At 47.3% G+C, this 23249-nt stretch overlaps 1 protein-coding gene across 1 annotated transcript in view; it reads left to right on the top strand.

The window, feature by feature from the left end:
- Positions 1 to 23249, top strand: part of PYCR1 (pyrroline-5-carboxylate reductase 1) — a 168464-nt gene that overhangs the window by 140357 nt on the left and 4858 nt on the right. The window contains exons 6-7 of the mRNA XM_085617551.1: positions 11462 to 11554; positions 11657 to 11820. Of these exons, the coding sequence (XP_085473677.1) occupies positions 11462 to 11554; positions 11657 to 11820 (257 nt within the window). The remainder of the gene's footprint in view (positions 1 to 11461; positions 11555 to 11656; positions 11821 to 23249) is intronic.

Here is a 23249-nt window from a genome sequence, read left to right as displayed (position 1 = left end):
AACTGAAGCCTTCGGGCTAAATGCCTTTCTCCTTGCTATTGTGGCAGTGGAAAGATCCTGGAAGAGGAGTACATCACTATCCCTGAATGGTATTGCTTTCTCCAATCTCTTTTGCGGCATGATATGCTCCTTGAGGAGGCCCTACATCTTGATCACTACGTCCCTTCCTCTCCCTCGTTGGTCTGGTTGCTTATGGCCAGTGGTGTGTGCTCTTTAAATACCTTACGGACTTTCTTGAGTCTTGTTCAAGATATTTCTAAACAGTTCTGGTGCACATTACTCTTCTGTTCCCTCTCATAGGTTGCAAATGCTAGTGTTGTCTCCCCTGGAGCTTTTTTAAAGGTCCTTGCATTTCACCATGAGGATTTTAGTGTGATATTCTAGATGAAATACTGCAGTGGGGGTGCTCTGGCTACCCAAGAGAGCATCTATTGTTGGATTTTCAGCAGCTCACCTCTCAAGTTTATGTTCTGTAGGTTGAACTGGATCTCTTTAACATCACTCCCACTGTTTTAAATCAGTTTGGCCAAGTTTTTAGTTCGGCAGTTCTCGTGGTCTGCTTTTAGGTCCATCTGGCACATTATCAAATCCTTTTTTGGGAGGACAGTGCTTGTTTTTGCTGTTATGTAGCTGGTTATGGGTTGATTACTGCTTGCCATTTCCTCCCCTTGGTCAAACAAGCCACTGATGTAATCCAGCTTGACTCTGTGATCGTGTTATTGCATATGAGATGGCTACTGGTGGACTTCCCTGAATAGACCACCCTCTCCTAAGAGGAATGACGTCCTGCCCCACAAAGCAGCTGTTGTAGGGGAATATAGTTTTATTCCACATGGCAGTGCCAACCGGCTCTTACAGTCAGTAGTATTCTGCTGTTCTGATGCTATATGCCAATGCACCGCTCCTTTCCCAAATGTGATCTGTAATTGCCTCTGGGCCCTTCAGTTGTACTTAGGGTTGACTCCTCTTGTCTCACCTCTGTGCTGAACAGTCTTCCACCTGGGGTGATCTTCTGTAATCAGGGTTGCCGAATTTCTCATTTCCTGCCAGCAGCCACTGCCACAGTATGGTGCACCTCCACCCTGGCATTCCCAGCGGGGACAGGGTAAGTCAGTACACACTGTTGAAGTTGAAAGTGCTTGTAAAGCGCGCTGTGACCAGGCAGTTTCCTGGCGCTGGTAGATTACATGAGTCGGACGGAGGGGCAGGAGGGATCAATGAGAGAGGAACGCTAGGGTAAACAAGTGAGTCTTGAGTGCCTTCCTAAAGTGTGGGTAGGAGGTTATGGACCTGATGGAAAATGGAAGGTCATTCCAGAAGCGGGGGGCAAGGACAGAGAACCTGGTACCACCTGCTCTCAACTTGCGAAAACGGGGGATGATGAGGAGAGCCTGGTTGGAAGAGCGGAGAGTACGGCTGGGGATGTAAGGAGTGACCAGCGAGTTGATGAAGAGAGGGGCAGTGTGGGCCCGGGCCATGAAATCTATGCATCCCATTTTGAAAAGGGTGCGGTGCATAATGGGGAGCCAGTGAAGGGATTTAAGAAGGGGGAAGGCGTGGTGAAATTTGGGGAGCTGGTGGATAAGGCGAGCCGCCTGATTCTGGATAGTTTGAAGGCGTCGCAGCTCGTAGGCGGGGACAGCCGCATATAGGCAGTTGCCATAGTCTAAGCGGGAGAGGACCATGGCTAAGACGATTATTTTGAGGGCATCCAGAGAAAAGAAACGGGAAATCTTACGGATAATCCGTAAAGAGAGAAAACATGAAGAGACAACGGAGCTGATCTGAGGGCGCATGGAGAGATCCTTACTGATTTTGATACCAAGGGTTCTCACTGAGGCAGAGGGGGCCGGGGGGGGGGGCAAGGCTGGGGGGCCAGAAGGCGAAGGACCAAGGGTTAGAGGTCCCACCAGTCAGGATCAGCTCCGTTTTATCCGGATTGAGTTTAAGATGATTTAGACTCATCCAGTCAGAGATAAAGACGAGTGTACTTTGAAATTTGGGGAGGGGGTTAGAAGAGGAGGAAAGATCAAATATTAACTGGAGGTCATCCGCATAGTTATAGACGGAGACCTCCAGTTTGAGCAAAGAAGCAATGAGGGGGTAGATGTAGAGGTTAAAGAGGAGAGGGGAAAGAGAAGAGCCCTGGGGGACCCCGCAGGACACCGTACGCGGTGGGGCAAAAAAGCCAGAGAGCTGGACAGCCTGCGACCGGCCTTGAAGGAATGACGCGAGCCAAGAGAGGGTGGTGCCCTGGATGCCCGTCGCCCTGACGCGATCGAGAAGGATGGAATGGTTGACCGTGTCAAAGGCAGCGGAAAGATCGAGAAGCACCAAGGCCTGAGGGCTGTTGGAATCTGCCTTGTTCTTGAGCTCGTCCAGGACTGAGAGAACCACTGTCTCGGTCGAGTGAACCGGGCGGAAACCAGCTTGGTGGGAAGCCAAAAGATGGTTATCTTCAATGTATGTGGACAGGCAAGAGGTAATGTAACTCTCAAGGACCTTGCCTAAATACGGGAGCAGAGAGATCGGCCTGAAATTAAAGGGGAGGGTGGGGTCGGAGCCGGGTTTTTTTAAGATGGGGATGACTGTGGCAGATTTGAATTGAGACGGCACGATTCCCTGAGAAATAGATGAATTTAAGAGGGCCAAAGGGGGGTCAGGGCAGCCAGCGAGCAGTTCTCTAAGAATGCGAGCTGGTCCGCAGTCGGCTGGAGAGCCCGATTTGACCTTCGTGAGCAGAGTCAGAAAGGATTCTTTTGAGATGGGGGGAAATGGGTGAGAGAAGAGGTCAGAGGGGGAGGGGAAAAAGGGTGAAATTGGGAAGAGGGTGGTAAAATGTTAGATTTGATAGTGGTGATCTTGTCAAAGAAATAATCATTGAGAGATAGACAGAGAGTGTGTGAAGGAATAGGGTTGGGGTTGACTCTGTCCGATGCGGCCAGGTTGTGGACGATGGAGAAAATCTCCTTGGGTTTGTTGGCTGCTAGTAAAATTTTGCCAGAGAAATAGTCAGATTTAGCTGATAGGATCGCTCTCTTATAGTTGGCTAGGCGGGACCGATATTGGTCCCTCAGGGCGGGACAGTAGTTGCGCCTCCACTGGCGCTCTGACTGGCGAAGAGCCAGTTTGAGGATTTTAAGGTCGTTAGAGAACCATTTGTTAGCATCGTGGAGGCGACAAGCTTTGACCGTCCTGAGCGGGGCAATCCGATCACATGAAGTGGAAAGCCAGGTGTTGATGGCGTCTACTTGAAGGTCAAGGGGAGGGCTGACAGGTCCGGAGCGGATATAGTCAGAGAAGAGTGGAGGGAGTTGAAGTCGAGCCGATTCCAATTACGGGCAAGGACGTTCTTGGGCAGGGGAGGCTTACAAGTGACTGTTAAATCAATAGAAAAGGAAATAAGCGAATGGTCGGACCAGGTGCAGGGGAGACTGGTGGTCGAGGAGAGAACCCGATTGGCTGACCAGATCTGGTCAAGAATATGGCCATGAACGTGAGTGGGAGCGTGAATATGGGGGATGAAGTTGAGGCAACGGAGAGTGTCAGAGAAGTCCTTGGAAGCATGGTCTTCCTTGGGGTCACCGGGCCAATAATTAAAATCGCCCAGCAAGAGGACTGACGAATTATTGACCACGAGAGTAGCTAGAAGTTCCTGTAAGTCGGGAAGGAAATGGGGCGTAGTGTAAGGCGGACGATATACAAGGACTATGGTGAGAGGAGAGGACAGATTGACTGAGCGAGCCACAACAAAGTCGATTTTGGGTATGGGAGGAAAGGGCAGGGGCTGAAACTGAAAAGCGGACCTAATAATCAATGCCACGCCCCCACCGACTTTCTCGTCAGGGCGATGAGCCCGAAGTATGTAATACTAGTCGGGGAGAGCAGATAGAACATCGGGCTGGGAGTCAGCGGAGAACCAAGTTTCCGTCAGACAAAGGAGATCAGGGTGTTCAGTGTCCAGGAGGTTGTAGAGCTCCAGCTGATGTCTGCCTGCCGAGCGGGTATTGAGAAGGTAGGCAGAGGCCGCCGGCGAAGGACAAGGGGAAGGAGAGGGAGAATGTGTAGGGGAAACAGTAGCCTGCAGGCAGAGTGAAGCGACGACAGGAGAGGAGACAGAGGGGGCAGCAATGTTCAACGCCTGAATGCAATTGAGAGTGATAGGGCTGAGAGTCCAAGGAAACTGACATGAGAGGAGCTGGTCAGAGTTGTAGACCAGGGCAGAGACAGGGTTTGTGGCCCCGGGTCCCGACCGGGCGCAGACGGGCTTGCCTTTGGCGCGCCTTCGGCGCGCCTTCGGCGCGCCCGCTGCGCCGTCGGGGAGCAATGAGCATTTTATAGGAGGAGAGGAGGGTGGGAGGCAGCCGCGACTAGAGCGCTACCCCTGCCTTCTCCCAAGATGGCGATCCTCGTCTCTACTCGGCGCCGGATCTACCGGGCGTGGGCAGGAGCAGAGCAGAGACAGGAGCGAACTATGGGCAGTGCAGAGAAGGAGCGCTTCTAAGAGGTAAGCAAGCACGCGATGAATAAAACCAGAATTGAGCTTTAGAGTGGCACACAGCATCAATTTAGTGCAAGCAGCAATTTAAATGTTAAAAAAGCACACACACTCACTCGCTGCCCCCGTCTTCCGCCTCAGGGGTAACACACAAGTAATCTGTGTGGGAGTGGGCGTGAGGGTTTTAAATAGTCCGGGAGGGCGGGAGGCAGCCGCGACTAGAGCACTACCCCTGCCTTTTCCCAAGATGGCGATCCTCGTCTCTACTCGGCGCCGGATCTACCGGGCGTGGGCAGGAGCAGAGCAGAGGTAGGAGCGGACAATGGGCAGTGCAGAGAAGGAGCGCTTCTAAGAGGTAAGCAAGCGCGCGATGAATAAAACCAGAATTGAGCTTTAGAGTGGCACACAGCATCAATTTAGTGCAAGCAGCAATTTAAATGTGAAAAAAGCACACACACTCACTCGCTGCCCCCGGCTTCCGCCTCAGGGGTAACACACAAGTAATCTTGAGGCTGCTGGCACAATTCAAACACCCACTGCTTTACATTTTCACCAATTACAGCATTTACCTCACCATCGCCAATGATGTACCCTTTGGAGCCAGCGGTATAATCAACCATATCATTATCAACTTGAAGCCTGGTTAAACAGTCAGCCTGCACATTGCACCCAGGATGTACTCAATTATGAAATTGTACTCCAACAGTTCGGTGGCCCATCTGGCTTACTGTGCCGTGTTTATTTTTAGCTTTAGTACCAGACAATATATCTGTAAATGGCTTATGATCAGACTTAATTACTGTCACACCCAAACATAAGGAGGAAATTTCTCCACACCCCACAACCATGTCAATATTTCTTTTTTCGATCACAGAATATCTGCGTTCCATCAAGTGTAGGGTATGGGATACACAATCCGTGATGCACTGTTACTCACCAGTAACTTGCGAGAGTACAGCATCTAGTCCATATGCACAAGCACCCACCGTTAAATGACAAACACTACTTTCAGTAAATTGTTGTTGAACAGGAGCTTCAAATAATAACTTCTTAATGTTACAAAATGTTATATCACATTCTCTACAGCAAAAATCAGCGCCTTTCTTGAGCAAGGGTCTAAAATAGTCAATCATGCCAACAAAGCCCTTTCATCACCTTAAAATAAACTTCACACATTCCAAGGAAGGAGCGGAGTTGATCATAATCCCTGGGGAAAGGGCTGTTCAGTATCTGTTAACTAAACATGGTTTAGGTTTAATACTGTCACAAGTTAGAACATATCCCAGATAGTTGATTTCAGATATTCTATGCCAAAGAAACAATTGATGGACGGAATGCTGGAGAATGCAAACATTCACCCCAAGTCATTCCAGCCCGAATTGCCAAGCCAGGTCCTCCCTGGACAGTAAACAAAGCATCCTGGGACCGGTTTCAGGGCATCACCCTTCATCTGCCAGGATAGCTTGAATCCACTAGTGTAGTGAGCACGGGACCCACGTCTGGGCATATCCTTCCCACTTAGGGCAGCATATGCAAAAGAAACAATTGATGGACGGAATGCTGGACAATGCAAGCATTCAACCCCAGTTACAAGAATCTGGGTTTAATTTTAATCTATCATTCTTTTGCTCAACACACCACCCCAGTTTGGACCCAGCCATATGCAAATCAGTCTTGACCCTGTTCCTTATCGGAACAGTCCAGTCCGAACTGCCAACCCAGGTCCTCCCTGGACAGGAAACAAACATCCTGGGACTGGTTTCAGTGCATCACCCTTCATCAGCCAGGCTAGCTTGAATCCAGTGGGGTAGTGAGCACGGGACCCACGTCTGGGCACACCCTTCCCACTTAGGGCGACAAGTGCAAAAGAAACAGTTGATGGACGGAATGCTGGAGAATGCAAATATTCACCCCCAGTCATAAGGATCTGGGTTTAATCCATCATTCTTTTGCTCACCACACCACCCAAGATTGGACCCAGCCATATGCAAATCAGTCTTGACCCTGTGCCTCATGGGAACAGTCCAGCCCGAACTGAAAAAACCTTTGCCTCTGTATCAGACAGCTTTCCTGAAAAACTATGGGGAAAAAGCCAACTGCATTGCCTTTGTTGTGCTTTTACAATAAATTGTCCACACACAAGAAGCTGAAGACCTGGCTTATAGAGTAGTCCCACTAGGCCTTAGGTGTGGCTAGACTCACACTAGCTCAGCACCAGCAGATCCTGCTGGGTAATAGCATAACATAACACACTAAGAATGCTTGCTGAACGCTTCATTTATCAACTTAAGAAACGCGTTTGACTGCTCATACAAGAGTCTGTTATAGTCTCAGTTGGCCGCTTGGAGGAACCCACAGCCACTGTGTTGAGCAGTTACTGCTCTCTATTCTGAAACATAGATTAAAGTTATGGTTGGCGCATCCCTTGTCTCTGCAGAAAAGATATATACAAATAGAGGATTAAAGCAGGTTTGTGTGTAGGTGTGAACCCCTGCTTTTTAACCTATACATATCAAGCTTTGTGAGCTTTTTGAGCAATGCAAGACTATTTCTACCAAAAAATGGTGGTCATTTCCTACCAGTTTTGCAGTATCTGGACGACGACCATCCTTTTGAACTGGATAACTATCTGTCTGAAGCACACCTTTATGCACCTGTCTCTTACAGTCTCTTCAATAAGCTCTCATCAATATAGATAATACAAAAATCATTATCTTTGGTCGAAAGCTTGCAAAATCAGGGACATTGTACTTTGCTATCTCTGAGGAAGAGAGGGGTTTTGTGTATAAATATCTGGGAGAATGGTTGGAAAGAGGGTAGTTTTCACCATAATTTGACGGATCTCAAATCGACAGGCTTGACTAATGCATGTTTTTGTTTAAGCAAAAACGTTTCTGGCCATCATTACAGCCTGTTCTGCACATAGCGGCAGCAAAGTTCATGCCCACTTTAAATTATGACCTTGTGACGTTTTTGGGCAAACTAATGTGCTGATCTGACACGGCAGTGTTATATATGCTGTGAAACGCACATGTACATGCTCAAATCTGATTGGAAATGTAATTGGAATTTTTACTCAAGGAAACAAGACCGTACTTTCTGTCTCCTCTGTTAACATCCTCTCTAAAATTATACATGTTCCAGAAATGTACTTTGGCTTGGGTTTAGTAACCAACCCTTTCCACTGTCTATAGATTGATCCTTGCTCTTAGAGTCCGCCGTGAAGCATTTGCAAGCAGATGATTTGTGGCCGAAGATGTTGCTACATTTTACATTTCAAAAGGCTGTATTCTGCTCAGGAGACTATAACTCGTGCCCCACCATGCACAGTTTTTTCATCAATAATTTCGCTGCAGATGTTGCTGTGATATTATCAGTGATGTCATAGAAGATGTTATGAGTGATGTAATATTTGGGTCACGTCACAATGCGTGAAAAGGGTGCAAGCTATAGTTACCTTAAGGTACGAGTTATAGTTACTTGAGATAAATAGAACTATAACCGCTGAATTTCTGTGGTTTTATGTGTGTAAAATCTGAACCAAACATAATGTCCCAGTAACCTTTGTTTTTTTTCAGTGAATTTCTACAGTTTTTTAAATGTTATTTCCTAACTGTAACATTCCTGTAACCTGGATGTGTGAGTGTGTAGTGGGTGTGTGAGTGTATGGTGGGTGTGTGAGTGCATGTGACTGGCTGTGTGGGTGTGGGAGTGGCTGTGTCAGTGTGGGAGTGGTTTTGAGTGTCTGTGAGTGTGTGTGAGTGGTTGTATGGGTGTGGGAGTGGTTGTATGAGTGCTGTGTGGGTTTGTGAGTGGTTTTATGGGTCTACGAGTGGTTGTGTGAGTGGCTGTATGGGTGTGTGAGTTGGTATGTGAGTGGGTGTGTGAGTGAGTGTGCGAGTAGGTGTGTGGGTCTGTGAGTGAGTGTATGTTTTTTAAATTTGGGTCTGGATCCACCGAATTCATGAGGATCTGTGGATCCTCATGCGATAAAATATATATATATATCTTTTTGGACAATTTCTTAACCATGAGGGGTCTCTTGCAGGCCCCTCCATCATGCCTGTGGGGTCAGGGTACCTCTACCCTGACCCCTTCTATCACTTTTAAATTCCATTTTCTCTGCTGGGAACCAGGTTCCGATGAACAGAATGGTAGCTGCCACTTTCCTTTCAGGTTGCAGCCAGCCAATTATGGCATTGTTGTTGGTGCGCAAATGCAACTAGATCTGTAGCTGATCCGCGTCTCTAGATATACATAAATGTTTTTACTTTAATAACTCCCAAACTACTGAACAGATTTAAAAAAACACTCTTTCTGATTTAACTGTCTGCCAAATGTGGTGTAATTCCGTTCAGCGGTTCAGGCTGTAGTCCTTTCTAAAATCTATGGGAAATTGCATAGAAAAAACGTGTTTTGGGAACCCCCCATTTTCTCAGCCCCGGCTTGACGGAACACCCCGAATTTTTACAGCCAGCAGCTAAAGTGACTGGCAAAGTAGTTTTTAAAAATTCATGAAGATTCGTCAAATGGCACCTGCCAATAAGATGGAGATAGATATATATATCTCCTACTGGCTATAGTTAGGACCAAAGTTCTTTATCGTTTTCTTTTAGTCTGTTTGAGGCCTTTTAATTTTACAAAATTATATATAAATAACTCCTATTTACAGGCCTAAAACCTTCCTTTTAAATATAGCCTTATTTCCCATTAGCCAGGGTGTATGGTATTAAAAAGTAGGACTTGTAAAAGTTTAGTGTTACGCATGTCCTGACAGTGAAAAAGCCCTAGCCCTAAAAGCAATTTTCACTGTAGCAAAGCTGGCAGTTTCATAATAAAAGCCCTGGGATGCAGTATTAAATATTAATACTGTATTTTGGGAATGGGATTAGCTAGAAAAATATTTAAACAGCTCATTTAACAATTACTTCAAATCGAATTTACTAGTGAAGTTGGATTTTTTGTAAATATTTAGTAAAAGTAACTTTACAAAAGCTACCTTTTTACTGCCTGAAGTTCCTGGAGACGAATCTGCATTTTGCTGTCCACTATTGTCGGGTAATAATTAGAATTTGAATAGACGTGAAATGCCTCCCAGGAGCAGCAAACAACAGGCTGACCTGAAGGGGCAGACATGTCCCCTCTGAATCTAACAGAATATGCAGGGTGGAGCTGTGAGCATCCTTTTTCACATTAAAGTGACAAATCCTGGTTGAATGTCAAATCCTGCTTGACCGGCTTGCTTGGAATTTTCGTAGAACACTTGGGGGGCACTTCATGGAAGCTTCCCCTATCATAGGCAAATGTTAGCTGACACTTGGGAAGCACCCTTCCTTTGTCCCTCAAGCCAGGCAGACTCCAATCACAGTGGGCCTCTTGCTGACATTACAGTGTCCAAGCCTGCTTGACAGATCTTCCCATTGTTAACATAGAGCAGTTGGGGCCCACTTCAAAGGAGGGAAACCAGATGCCAAACAGTTCTTGTGCATCCATTGTCTGGTTGCTGAAAACCCTACTCTTTTGTTCTCCTAGATGTCTGTTTCTTGGCTAATTGGGGGTACCCTGACTGCTTCAAACTGCAGTTTAGTGTTAGATGTGGGAGGACACTAAAATTGCCATAGTACACCCCTCGCACACACACTTAACCCTCAGAGCCCAAGTTAGGTGTAGGCAAAGACTTGCAACATCTTGAAAATGCACAAGGTGGGTAGGGTTAGCCTGAGAACCTTTTCACAGGTTGGGTAGTATGTCCCCAGGGGTCGTTCTATCCCACAAGCTTATGCCAGACATACATTTGGCACCTGCTTCAGAAAACACCTGGACTAATGGAAGATCAGAAGAGGACTGAACCTGCTGTGTGAGAAGTGAGAAGAGTCCTAAAGGAGTGGGCCTGCTCTCCCTCTTGTACCCAGAACAAAGAAGTGGGTCCTTTTCCTGCAACTGACCAGTGGCAATTAGACCTGGACTGAACCCTGCTGTTTGCCTCTGCTTGAAGACCCTGTGTGTTTCTAAGTGCCTCCCCTGTGGACCTAGGGACTATAGAAGTATACTCATGGTGTGGATTGGGACTTAAAAGACTAAGTCAGCAGGTAAAAGTTTCCCCCATGACAAACCTGGTTGGTATATACAACCTGTGCTTCATTGCAGTCAACGTCATATTGTGCCTAGGCCCTATTCTACCACGACCATGTACTTTCATTGCCACTTTGTGCTTCTTGGCTCTATTCTACTTATTTAAAAAAAATATCATATCTCTGGTTCCCCTTTTGGATTTTTATCATGTTGTTGTTTATATTCTCCTCTATGTTTCTAATTCATTTTGAGATGTTTTATGTTTTGCATTTCAAATGTATTACTGTTTAAGTACTGCATAAATACTTTACACATTGTTACGCCTGCGTGCTCTGTGCCATACCCACCAGGGGGTTGAGCTCAGGCTTCTTTAGTGGTTCACCCTGACAATGATTGAGATTATTACCTTAGGTGGGTACTTACCCCCTCAACTAAAAACCCAATTTCCTACACCTTCCATGTATTTGTGTGTAGTTACCATGCCTCTTGTAAAACTTAAATGCCTGACTGCTCAGGTTTAGATTTTTAGAACCACTTTATGTTCTGTGCTTTGGTAGCCTTGCACCCTCATGTTTTTATGTGCCTTGCCTGCTCTTACGCGTCTATGTCAGGGTATCACTGTCACACAGGATTCTGTGTGAGGTAGTTATGTCCCTCAAGTTTCTCTTGTTGATGTCCTTGTGCCTTCTGATTCTGCGAGCAGTAACCGTGCTACCTCACGTTTTAGGGCTGGATTACACTACCCTCATGTTTATGTGCAATTTTCAGGCCTTTGGGTTTTTGTTCAGTATCTGTTCTATCAATGAGTCTGGCCTGAATATCTCGCCTCCCTCAAATGTTTGTTTGACCTACATGTGCGTCCTTTATCTAACAGTTGTTCTTCCTTCACAGGCGTTCACCGCCCTGGATGCACTGGCTGATGGAGGGGTGAAGATGGGGCTGCCTCGCCGGCTTGCTGTGCGCCTCGGTGCGCAGGCCTTGCTGGTCAGTGACTTGCCTTTTTCCAACTATCCCCCTGTACACCCACCTCTAATCCTTTTTGGCTGGTGCTTAATTCTACTCATTGTCCCCTTTTTATGTATCCAGGGAGCAGCAAAAATGCTGTTAGAATCTGAGCAGCACCCAGGTCAGCTGAAGGACAATGTTTGCTCCCCAGGGGGAGCCACCATTCATGCCCTGCACGTTTTGGAGAGTGGTGGGTTCCGCTCATTGCTAATCAATGCCGTGGAGGCATCCTGCATCCGTACTAAGTAAGACACCTGCTAAAAAATCTTTACAAGCATAGTTCATCCTATGTGCATGCCTACTGATTTGTGCACCCCTATACCAGCAAGCAAAACCTTTAAGTTTAAGTTAAGGTTACAATGAGTGCATAGTACACAGTTAAGATCTCAAAATTACTGAGGTTTACTTTAAAATTGCATCAAAGTTGCTTCAAAAATCATAACTCCTATGAATAATCAATAGCACACAACAGCACAATACGCAAAATGACACAAAATGTTAATTAGGGGGTTATGTTGGTTTTATGTAGTGCTTAGGTGGGGCCATGGTGCTACCTACCCCTGCTGAAAAAACCCTGCTTGCACCCATCCGACTGGTCCAACTACAGGCCCATCTCTCAGCTTCCCATTCTCTCAAAAATACTAGAGAAGCATGTCAAAACCATCTCCCCTTGTTTGTAGGAACCCATAATGTCCTTCACCCCTCCCAGTTTGGGTTCCGGGCTGAGCATAGCACTGAATCCTCTCTACTTGGAGTTACAGAGCATCTCAGGCGGGTACTGGACACGGGCGTCGGAGCCGCCCTCATCCTACTAGACCTCAGCGCGGCTTTTGACACTGTGTCCCACGGCCTTCTTATAGAAAGATTGATCCATCTGGGATTCCAGGGCACTGCTTTGTCCTGGCTATCCTCCTTCCTGACGGACCGCACGTTTCAGGTTTTTTCTACAGACGTTGCATCTAACACACACCCGCTCCCCTCCGGAGTCCCACCGGGTTCTGCACTTAGCCCAATGCTTTGAATATATGGGTCCGCCCTCTCACATACCCAGTGGAAAGCTGTGGCCTAACTTTTTTTTCATACGCGGACGATACCTAGGATAATAGTAAAATAGACAGACGCACTTTAACATATCCCAAGTGTGTTAAAAGTGAAAAAGGTCGGTGGTGTAGGTGGGTAAATCTTCCTGAGTGTAAGGATGAAGAACAGTGATTCCAAAAGCGCGATCATCAAAGTTGAGGGACGTTCCCCACTTGCACTCGAATAGCAGTAGTTCAGTATAACTCTTGTCAATAAAGTTCTTTTTCAATTGAATTTATTCAAATTTCTCAGTAGTCTTCATGGCTGATATTCATAATTCCATCATTATGATAATTTTATCACACTTCATTCAATATCGTTATGTACAAAGGCCCAATGCATTTCGGGCTATGGCCCTTCATCAGGGGCGTGGTATCTGTGTTTTAGAGGAAACGTAAAGTCAATATAATGATATAGCGCATCAATCTCAATTAACAATCAAGTCTTAAACCTTGCATGCAAGTGCAAAAAGCGTGCAACATGATATATTCATGACATTTGGTTATGGTGAAATACTGGTGTGGATTTGTGTGCAACATGCTAGAGGTGACTGAATCACAGATACCACGCCCCTGATGAAGGTCCATAGCCCAAAATGCATTGGGCCTTTGTAAATAATTATATCGAATGAAGTCTGATAAAATTATTGAGAATTTCCAATAAATTCAATTGAAAAAGAACTTTATTGACAAGAGTTTTACTGAACAACTGCTATTCGAATGCAAGTGGGGGCCCTCCCTCAATTTTGAGGATTGCACTTTTGGACTAGGTGGTAATCCTCAACCCTGGGGACCCAACACTGGCCTTCTTCAATTGGAACTCATCCTGTACCCACTGACAAGGTGAAGAAACTTGGTTTTCGATTAGACTCAAGTATCTCCATGAAGCCCCATGAGACGGCTCCAAAAGGTCATGTGGGTACTTCCCTTCTTGTCTCAGAGAACCGTCTATACAGGCCATGATTCTGTCCAGGCTGAATTATGGAAATATACTATATCTGGGAGCAGATAAGACTGTGATCAGACGCCTTCAGGTGGTTCAGAATTCAACCGCCAGACTGTTAATCCAGCACCCTAAACACTCCTCCGTGTCCCGCCTTCTTCATAATCTCCATTGGTTTACAGTGGACAAGTGCATTGAGTTTAAGGCACTATGCTACATGTACAAAATCCACTCATGCTCAGGGCATGAGTATCTGCAAAACCTTGTCACTCCCCGTCATCCTTCCTGCACTGTGAGCTCAAGCAGTCGCTCTCTTTTTACAGTTTCTTGAGTCAACCGAGTACGGATGAGCAGCCACTCCTTCATGGCACGCTGTCCCAGATTGTGGAACACTCTCTCGTAATACATTCGACGATGTTCCTCCCGACTTGCCTTCTGCAAAAAGCTAAAAACTTGGCTATTCTAATCCTCCACTTTAGGTTGAAGTGCCTAAAACCTGAATAACTCCAGTACCACTCCTGAAGCTGTTTAGTCTTCCACCTAGTGCTAGGAAGTCCTATGGGCAGCTAAGCGCTATATAAGACTGCAATAATAATAATTAATTGTACGTTTTACCATTTTTTAAGTGTTGTAGCCTGCGCTCGTTGTAACCATGACTTCCAATAAAATGTTTATTTTGATTATTGTCCGTCTTCGATGGTTAAACTGAATAGTAATAACTAAGTTTATAATAGATATTCTTCCACAATCAGTTAATTGTTGGTATGTGCTGTGCATTATAATTCATTACTGAACATGCATACTTTTTATGGTTTGTTTACTTCCTTCATGTTTAAATGATTCTATGTGCATGTCAAATTAGGTAAGATTTGATGTGAAAAGTTTTGATAAGAAAAATGTTTGCATATTCCCATGGGGAACCATTGACTTCAAAATGTGTTTGAAATAGCGAGCCCTTTGACTACTGACCAAAGTTTACACAATCACGTGTATGTGATTCCTAGGGAACTATTCGAAATATTGTTTATCTTGGTAAATATTTGCCAAAGTTATAGGCAGAAAATATGTGTTCGAGGCATATGAGCTGCAGATTGTACACTTAGCATAGATCGCCATCTGGTGTTGGGCCCGGATGTTTGCAGTTTGTTTTTGTTCTTTGGACAGTCTTTGGAAGTCATGAGTTCGGTGACTCCTCCTTCGGTCCGTACTGCGCATGGGCTTCGGCTCCATCCTCAGATTGTTTTTTTCCGCCATCGGGCTCGGATGTGATACTTCGTGCTCCGGCTTCGAACTTCTACGGTTCCAGCCTCGACGGAAAATCCTCGTTCTTCGAGTTTCTTCATCATATCTTCATCTCTCGAAGCGGCACTTTTCTCCATTCCGTACATCGGCACCGGCCTTCGGGCACTCCTCGACTCCGGTCCCGGCCGATGGAAAGGACTCCGTTCAAAAAGTGCCCAAAATGTGGGTCTAAATTTCCCCACACCGACCTCCATCAGGTGTGTAACCTTTGCCTCTCTCCAGAACACGAGGCCAGAGACTGCCCCGCCTGCAAGTCTTTTCGATCTAAAAAGACCATCCGGGATCAAAGGGCTCGACGCACCATGGCGCACTCCTCGACCGCGGCTCCACCGGACATCTTCGAAGACGACGCCGAAGCTTCGGGGCAACTACACACCCAGCAGGAGGACGACGTCGTCAGCGCTTCTGAGGCCGACGACTCCGACGTAGAGGACATCACACCGGCGCAGCGGGTCGTGAGTACTGTACCCCCTTCCACCCCCGCGCCCAAAACCAAAGAGACTCAGGTTACACCCTCGCCTGCAGGCCTGGGCAAAACCAAGCACATAGCTTCTATCACCCCACCTTCGGGCCCGGTGTCGAAGCCTCAGAAGTCTCACGGCAGCTCGGGCTCGAGCCAGCCGACGCCTGGTGCCGAAAAACACCATTCGGCACTGAAGAAAGTGATACCCAGCTCGACTCCGAAGCCACCGGTGCCGAAGCCTGGACTCTCGGTGCCGACCAAACACAAACACAAATCTGTCGGCACTGACGCTCCGGCGCCGAAAACTCCTTCGACGCCGAAAAAACCGGAGGCTCCAAAAAAGCATGGCGCACAGAAACCATCGAAGCCCTCGGCTCCGAAACCACCGGCGCCAGCGGACGATTCGGCGCCACTGGCTCTGTTTACACCAGACCTTTTGCAAAAGACTCTATCTAAAGATCCAAAGACTGGGCTATTGACTTCAAGAAAAGACGTCTTGACACTCCGGCTCCTCCTCCACCACCCAAACGGAAGGACTCTGCTACTTCTCCCCTCAGAGTGCCCTCCCCACTACCTCCTCCTCTGCCTCCTCCACCCCCTCCCAGGTCTCCGCCACCTTTACCTCATCACTCCCCGACCCCGTCCCCAGATCCGGATGACGGGGTTCCGGATTATGACCCGGCGGACGCCCCAATGGACCCCACTCCACCGGGGACCCCAGACCCATGGGAAGACTACCACAACCCTGACATACCCGATATGCCTCAGGACGACCTATACCCGTCCAGGCCGTCTCCTCCAGAGGACTCCTTAGGGTTTCATCACTTAGTGCAGAGAGCAGCACACTACCATGGGGTGGACATGCACAGCGAACCAGTGGAAGACGACTTCCTACTGGACACATTTGACATTCAGGACAAATCCACGTCTATCTTGCCCATGCTTAAAGGTGTCACCAAGCATGCTGCAGAGGTATTCAGAGACCCTGTCAGGGCCAGGGTACTGAACCCTAGAATAGAAAAAAAGTACAAGGCGGCACCCACAGACCCTGCATACATTAAGGGCCCTGCTCCCTTAGATTCCCTAGTTGTCTCCACAGCTAGAAAGCGGGCTAACTCCCAGTCCTCAGGAGAAGCCCCACCGCCAGACAAGGAATCGAAACTTTTAGACGCGTCTGGCAAACGCACCGCCTCCCAAGCTGCAAACATGTGGCGCATTGCGAATACACAGGCGCTACTTGCGCGCTATGACAGAGCACACTACGACGAACTTGAGGCTCTTATGCAGCACCTCCCCGAAAAACACAAGCGCAAGGCTCATGACCTGATACAGGAGGGTAAACTAATTACAAACACCTCCATTAAGTGTGCCCTCGATGCAGCCGACACTGCTTCTAGAGCCATAAATACCAGTGTCCTGCTTCGTCGTCATGCCTGGCTCAGGATCTCAGGGTTCAAGCCTGAAGTCCAGGCGTCCATACTAAATCACCCTTTTGACCAACAAACTCTCTTTGGGCCAAAGGTGGACGAAGCGTTGGAAAAGATGAAAAAGGACACAGACACAGCAAAGTCTATGGGGGCACTCGAAAACACAGGCCCCTAAACGTTCCTTTCGACGCTCATCCTTTCGTGGCACAGGTAGAGGCTTCTCCACCGATAGCGCCTCTACCTCCTACAAGTCCCCTCCTCAAAATACCTTTTCAAAGGGCAACCAAAGGGGTGGTTACAGAGGCAACAACAATAAGGGCAGGGGCAAAACTAACACCACCCGTTCTGCCAACCCACCCGCACAATGACTTCCCTCCGCTCCCCCCAGACCATCCCACTCCGGTCGGGGGCAGACTACAAAACTTTATCCACGCATGGAAATCCATAACATCGGACAAATGGGTGACCCAAATTATTCGGTCAGGGTACTGTCTCGAGTTAACATCTACCCCACCCAATATCCCACAAAGGCACCGTCCAATGTCTCAAGAACATTCCACACTGCTCAAACAGGAGGTGCTCTCCCTCCTCCAAAAACATGCTATAGAGCAGGTCCCCGTCAATCAGCAAAATCTAGGGGTCTACTCTCTGTATTTTCTAATACCAAAGAAAGACGGGACCCTGAGGCCCATTCTGGAGCTCCGGCCTCTAAATGCATACATACATTCAGACCATTTCCACATGGTCACCCTACAACAAGTCCTCCCGCTCCTCTGTCAGGGAGACTTTCTCACTACCTTGGATCTGAAAGACGCATACTTTCACATTCCAATACACCCTTCTCACAGGAAGTACCTCAGGTTCGTGGTGGACGGTCAGCATTACCAATTCACGGTTCTCCCCTTCGGGGTCACCACCGCACCACGAGTGTTTACCAAATGCCTAGCGGTAGTAGCAGCACACCTCAGGCGTCAACACGTTCACGTCTTCCCTTACTTAGACGACTGGCTGATAAAAGCCGCGTCCTACCACCAATGTGTGCAACATACAAACAGCACCATCCAGCTGCTCCACCAACTAGGCTTCACGGTGAACTACCAAAAGTCCCACCTTGTACCATCTCACACAAAGCAATATCTCGGGGCCACTATAGACACCTCCAAAGGTATTGCCTATCCAAACTCAGCCAGGATCGCAAGCATACAAGCCTTGCGCAAAACATTCCTTCCTCAACACTCTCTTCCAGCAAGAGTGTTTATGAAGCTCATAGGAATGATGGCGTCTTGCATTTTCATAGTGCCCCATGCAAGACTCCACATGCGTCCACTTCAAGAGTGCCTAGCACGACAGTGGAACCAGGCCCAGGGTCAGCTAACGGATCTGGTGTTGGTGGACGGCCGCACCCATCACTCTCTGCAGTGGTGGAACACCACAAACCTTTCCAAAGGGCGGCCGTTCCTGGACCCGGTTCCTCAGGTGATTCTAACAGCGGACGCATCGCTCTCCGGCTGGGGAGCGCACCTCCTACACCTCACAATGCAAGGTCTATGGACGCCACAGCAAAAATCGCTCCACATCAACCATCTGGAGCTCTTGGCGATCTTTCTAGCCCTAAAATCTTTCCAAAAACAGATTTCGGGCAAAGCAGTCCTCATTCGCACAGACAACATGACTGCAATGTATTATATCCAAAAACAGGGGGGGGGACACTCTCCCCAGCTCTCCCGCTTAGCCCAGAGCATATGGAGATGGGCAATTCCCCAAAACATCTTTCTCCTGGCACAGCACGTTCCAGCCGTACAAAACACCATGGCAGATCTGCTCAGCAGACAAACGCAACAACTACACGAATGGGAACTGCATCCACAAGTTCTTCACCCATTCTTCCAACGGTGAGGGCATCCTCAGATAGACCTCTTCGCCACCCACGAAAACAAAAAATGCCCAAGCTTCGCCGCCAGATACCCACACCCATTGTCCAAGGGCAATGCGATATGGATGAACTGGTCAGGCAGATTTGCATACGCCTTTCCACCTCTCCCACTAATTCCATTAGTGGTAAGGAAGCTACAACAGCACTCCCTCACACTCATTCTAGTAGCTCCAACGTGGGCCAGGCAGCCGTGGTACACCACACTACTACAACTATCAGTGGTACCACATCAAAAACTGCACCTGTCCCCATGCCTCCTAACCCAGAACCATGGAGAAATCAGGCACCCGGACCCAGCTCAGCTCAACCTTGCGATCTGGCTCCTGAAATCTTAGAATTTGGATACCTTAACCTTCCCCCTGATTGCATGAACATCATCATGGAAGCCAGACGTCCTACCACTAGAGCATGCTATGCCGCAAAGTTTACTGCCGTAACAATACAATCAACCCTTTAGATGCATCCATACAACACATTATATGCTATCTGCTCCATCTTCACAGGTGTAACCTGGCATATTCATCCATACGCCTACACCTTGCAGCGATCGCTGCTTATCTACAAAACAGACAGCATTTATCACTGTTCAGAGTGCCCGCTATTAAAGCCTTTATGGAAGGCCTTAAACGAGTAATTCCTCCCAGGGCACCACCTTCCCCTGTATGGAATCTAAATGTAGTTCTTACACGGCTAATGGGTCCGCCCTTCGAACCAATGCATAAATGTGAGCTACAGTTTCTCACCTGGAAAACAGCTTTTCTCGTAGCTATCACTTCCCTTAGAAGGGTTGGTGAAATACAAGCGTTCACTATACAGGAACCCTTCGTACAAATACATCACAGCAAGGTCATACTTCGTACAAATCCGAAGTTTCTGCCCAAGGTCATTTCCCCCTTCCATCTCAATCAATCGGTGGAATTACCTGTCTTCTTCTCGCAACCTCAATCTGTTGCAGAAAGGGCTTTACACACACTTGATGTTAAGAGGGCTTTGCTGTCCTACATACAGAGAACGCAACCTTTCAGGAAGACTAAACAATTGTTCGTCTCCTTCTCTCCACCACATAAAGGCAACCCCATCTCTAAATCAGGGATAGCTAGGTGGATTGTAAAGTGCATACAAATTAGCTATCAAAAGGCAAAAAGAACATTATCTGTTCCACCTAAAGCCCACTCTACGAGAAAGTTAGGGGCTTCTATGGCTTTTCTAGGGAACATACCCTTAGATGACATCTGCAAAGCAGCCACATGGTCAACACCGCACACCTTCACAAAACATTACTGTGTAGATGTGCATTCCAAGCAGCAAGCTAGTGTGGGCCAGGCTGTACTAAAGACACTTTTTCAAACCACTGCAACGGATACTGGTGGTCGCCGCTAAGGTTGGGTACTGCTATATAATCTATGCTAAGTGTACAATCTGCAGCTCATATGCCTCGAACGGAATATGCTACTTACCAGTATGCATCTGTTCTTGGCATGTAGAGCTGCAGAGTTGTACACGCCCACCCGCCTCCCCGGCTACCTGTATCCGTTCCAGTCCATCTTATTTAGATACAACACACATGGGTTTCTCACTGTTATTACTACGCTCCATCATTTCCCTGTTGGCGAAAAACAATCTGAGGATGGAGCCGAAGCCCATGCGCAGTACGGACCGAAGGAGGAGTCACCGAACTCGTGACTTCCAAAGACTGTCCAAAGAACAAAAACAAACTGCAAACATCCGGGCCCAACACCAGATGGCGATCTATGCTAAGTGTACAACTCTGCAGCTCTACATGCCAAGAACAGATGCATACTGGTAAGTAGCATATTCCTTTTACATTAAAAGCAACATAACCCTGTTTGATGAATCTGCTCCAAATGTTGCAAAAATGTATTTGGCTAACTTTGAAAGTTTTTGCCAGGTTTATGCATATTGATTAAGAGGGAAAAACAGTATCACAGGAAGGCATCCCAAACCTGTTTTTCCAATTTAAAAATCACACAGAAGCACACAGCAATACTATGCTCCTAGATATACCTAGATTTAATATTTTTAAATGCAGCAACGTCACTAAATGTTCAGTTTTCCAAAAAGCATGTGGAAGAAAGTGACCTCTCTGCATGTGAATTTTGGTGGTGGCTTTATGTTCAGCTGTTTTTGCACTAGTCTTTGGCAAATAATGTAAATGTGGTTCTCATACACTAAACCTCTGAATAAGGCCCCTTCCCCAATTACTTATGATTCTAATGAGCAATCAGCACAAATAAGAAGCATGTCTGTTGTGTGAAGTTTAATGCAGATTTGTCTAATAGTGTCAAAGTTACTAGGAAAACAAAATGTTTTTTCCCCAATTCGAAATGGGGTGTTACTGCAACTACAGAGGAGTAATCACCTGCCTGTAATAAATATACATGAATTTGGACATGTATGTATGTAGATAATATTTGTTTGTAGCATGTGTTGCTACAGACACACATTTCTGCATACTCCTGCCATCTAGTGTTGGGCTTGGACATTTGCAAGTTGTTTTAATTTAAAGAAGGCTTTCGAGTCATGGCATGCATTGTGACTCCACCCTTTATGGGCAATGTCAATGGGCTCTGACTCCATGTTAGTTTGTTTTTTCTGCTATCAGTATGGAAATATACCGACAAGACTGTGAGACTTGTCTTGATCGCCATGGATTTTTCGGGTCCACTCAGTGAATCCCCAACAGTCAGAAAAACCTTTGTCATCCGCAATTCCTTCAACAACACTCATTCCCTTCCCGGAGCCGCATGCCCTTTTCCATTAACCTTCAACACCGGAGAATTCAGATCCTCACAGGGTAATGAAGAGGAGGCTTTTGATTACTGCACCCAGTGCCACCCCAAATATCTGTGGTTGGATCGTCATGACATGAGGCGTGTAAACTTTGCCTCTTCCCGGACTGTGTGAAGCTTGCCTCGCATTCTGGTCGAAGAAGCCCTTCCTGTACGGAAAGGTGTTGGGCATACTGCAAGAGGCATCAACAGCCCACTGGCGAAACGCCCAACATGTTCGACGAACAAGACCACTTCAGCGCAGAGGCAGGTGGCGATGCTGGCTCTTCTGGCATTCTGCAGCACCAGCCTAAACCCAGAGGCCATCTCGTCCAGCACCTGTTACCCGAAGGAAAAAGAGGAGGCTCCACCGACCTAAAGGACTAGTGTCCCTCAACTGAAGCCCTCGCTGAGTATTGTAAGTGCACTTGGCCGAGACTGTCAGGGAATAGTTCTTGGAACACCCCTGGAGCGACGAAAGGAACACACCAGACACAGTGGGGCTCAGGAACAGGTGAAATGTATTTGTAGGTACCAATGCTTTTTGGCTAGCCTAGGGCTAATGGCAGACATGCGTGCATGGCGTACAATAATGCTCCTTCTGCCTCAAGTGACCAGAGTCTGGCCTTTATATACAGTGCAGAAATGAAGCATACACGCAAACCAAAGCAGGCACAGTGCCAAATATGGGCTACCATGTAGAACTGCAGTACAAGCAAAAAAAGAACAAACGGCACAGTACCAAATATGGGCTAACATCTAGAATTGCAGTACAAGCAAAAATAAACAGAAGGCACAATGCCAAATTTTGGCTAACAGAAATGCTGCACAAACCTAAAGGAACAAAAACAGGTGTGCATTGTAAGCAGCTAAAGGAAGCTATGACCTTGCGTACGGAATGCTCTTTGTCAGCTAATTAACTTGGGATACAGAAAAAGCATGGTAGAGTAGAGAAAAAGGAGGAAGATCTCTAAGTGCTGGCCTGCGCAGCTTCTGTAACTGTCCTTCAAGGACAGAGTAAGACTCTTGCTCCAGGGCTGGACTACGATCTGTGAAGGAGGGGAAAGCACCTCAGAGGACCTGGCTGACAGCTTCTGCAGGGAGAAGTGGGATTACTGAGTGGGTTGAGACAGTGCGGGTGAGAATTGGAACTATCTATGTTATTTATGTAGTACATACACATGAATATATATATATTTTTCCAACACTGGCACCCACTCCAAGACCTCCAAGAGACTCTGGCTGAAGTTGAACACCACTTCTGAGGCAGCCAGGCGGCGAGTCCCATGCAAAAGACCTTTCTGCATCCACAGCCTCCGCTGCTTCAGGGCTCCAGTTAGCATCAAGCAAAGGCCTCAGATCCAAAGAAGGACCCTCGAAAGTTGCCAACTTGACTAGGCCATTGATCCCGGCCAGCCCTACGTGCTCAAAGGCAACTGACGAGCCTCAATTCCACTCAAAGCCAAAGGTTCCAATGACACCGGCACCCAAGCCCTCGTCCACCCTGAAGCCATTTTCGATGCAGAGAGCATGTATGACAGGCTCTATGGGATTTGGAGCAGTCAGTCCTCCAAAGACTTGAAGAGGAGCTTCATTTGAGGCTGAAGCACCTCTTTAGGCATGCCTTCCCCGGAAGGTTTCTGGTTAAACCACCGCACCAAAGCCTACGGATACTCACACTCAAAAGAGGAGGCTTACAATAAAGGAGGGCCCTGTATTGGAGCCCCCCCTGGGTCAC

The sequence above is a fragment of the Triturus cristatus genome, chromosome 7 (genome assembly GCF_964204655.1).
Source record: "Triturus cristatus chromosome 7, aTriCri1.1, whole genome shotgun sequence".
NCBI classification, from domain to species: domain Eukaryota; kingdom Metazoa; phylum Chordata; class Amphibia; order Caudata; family Salamandridae; genus Triturus; species Triturus cristatus.
This window is presented reverse-complemented; position numbering and strand designations above follow the sequence as displayed.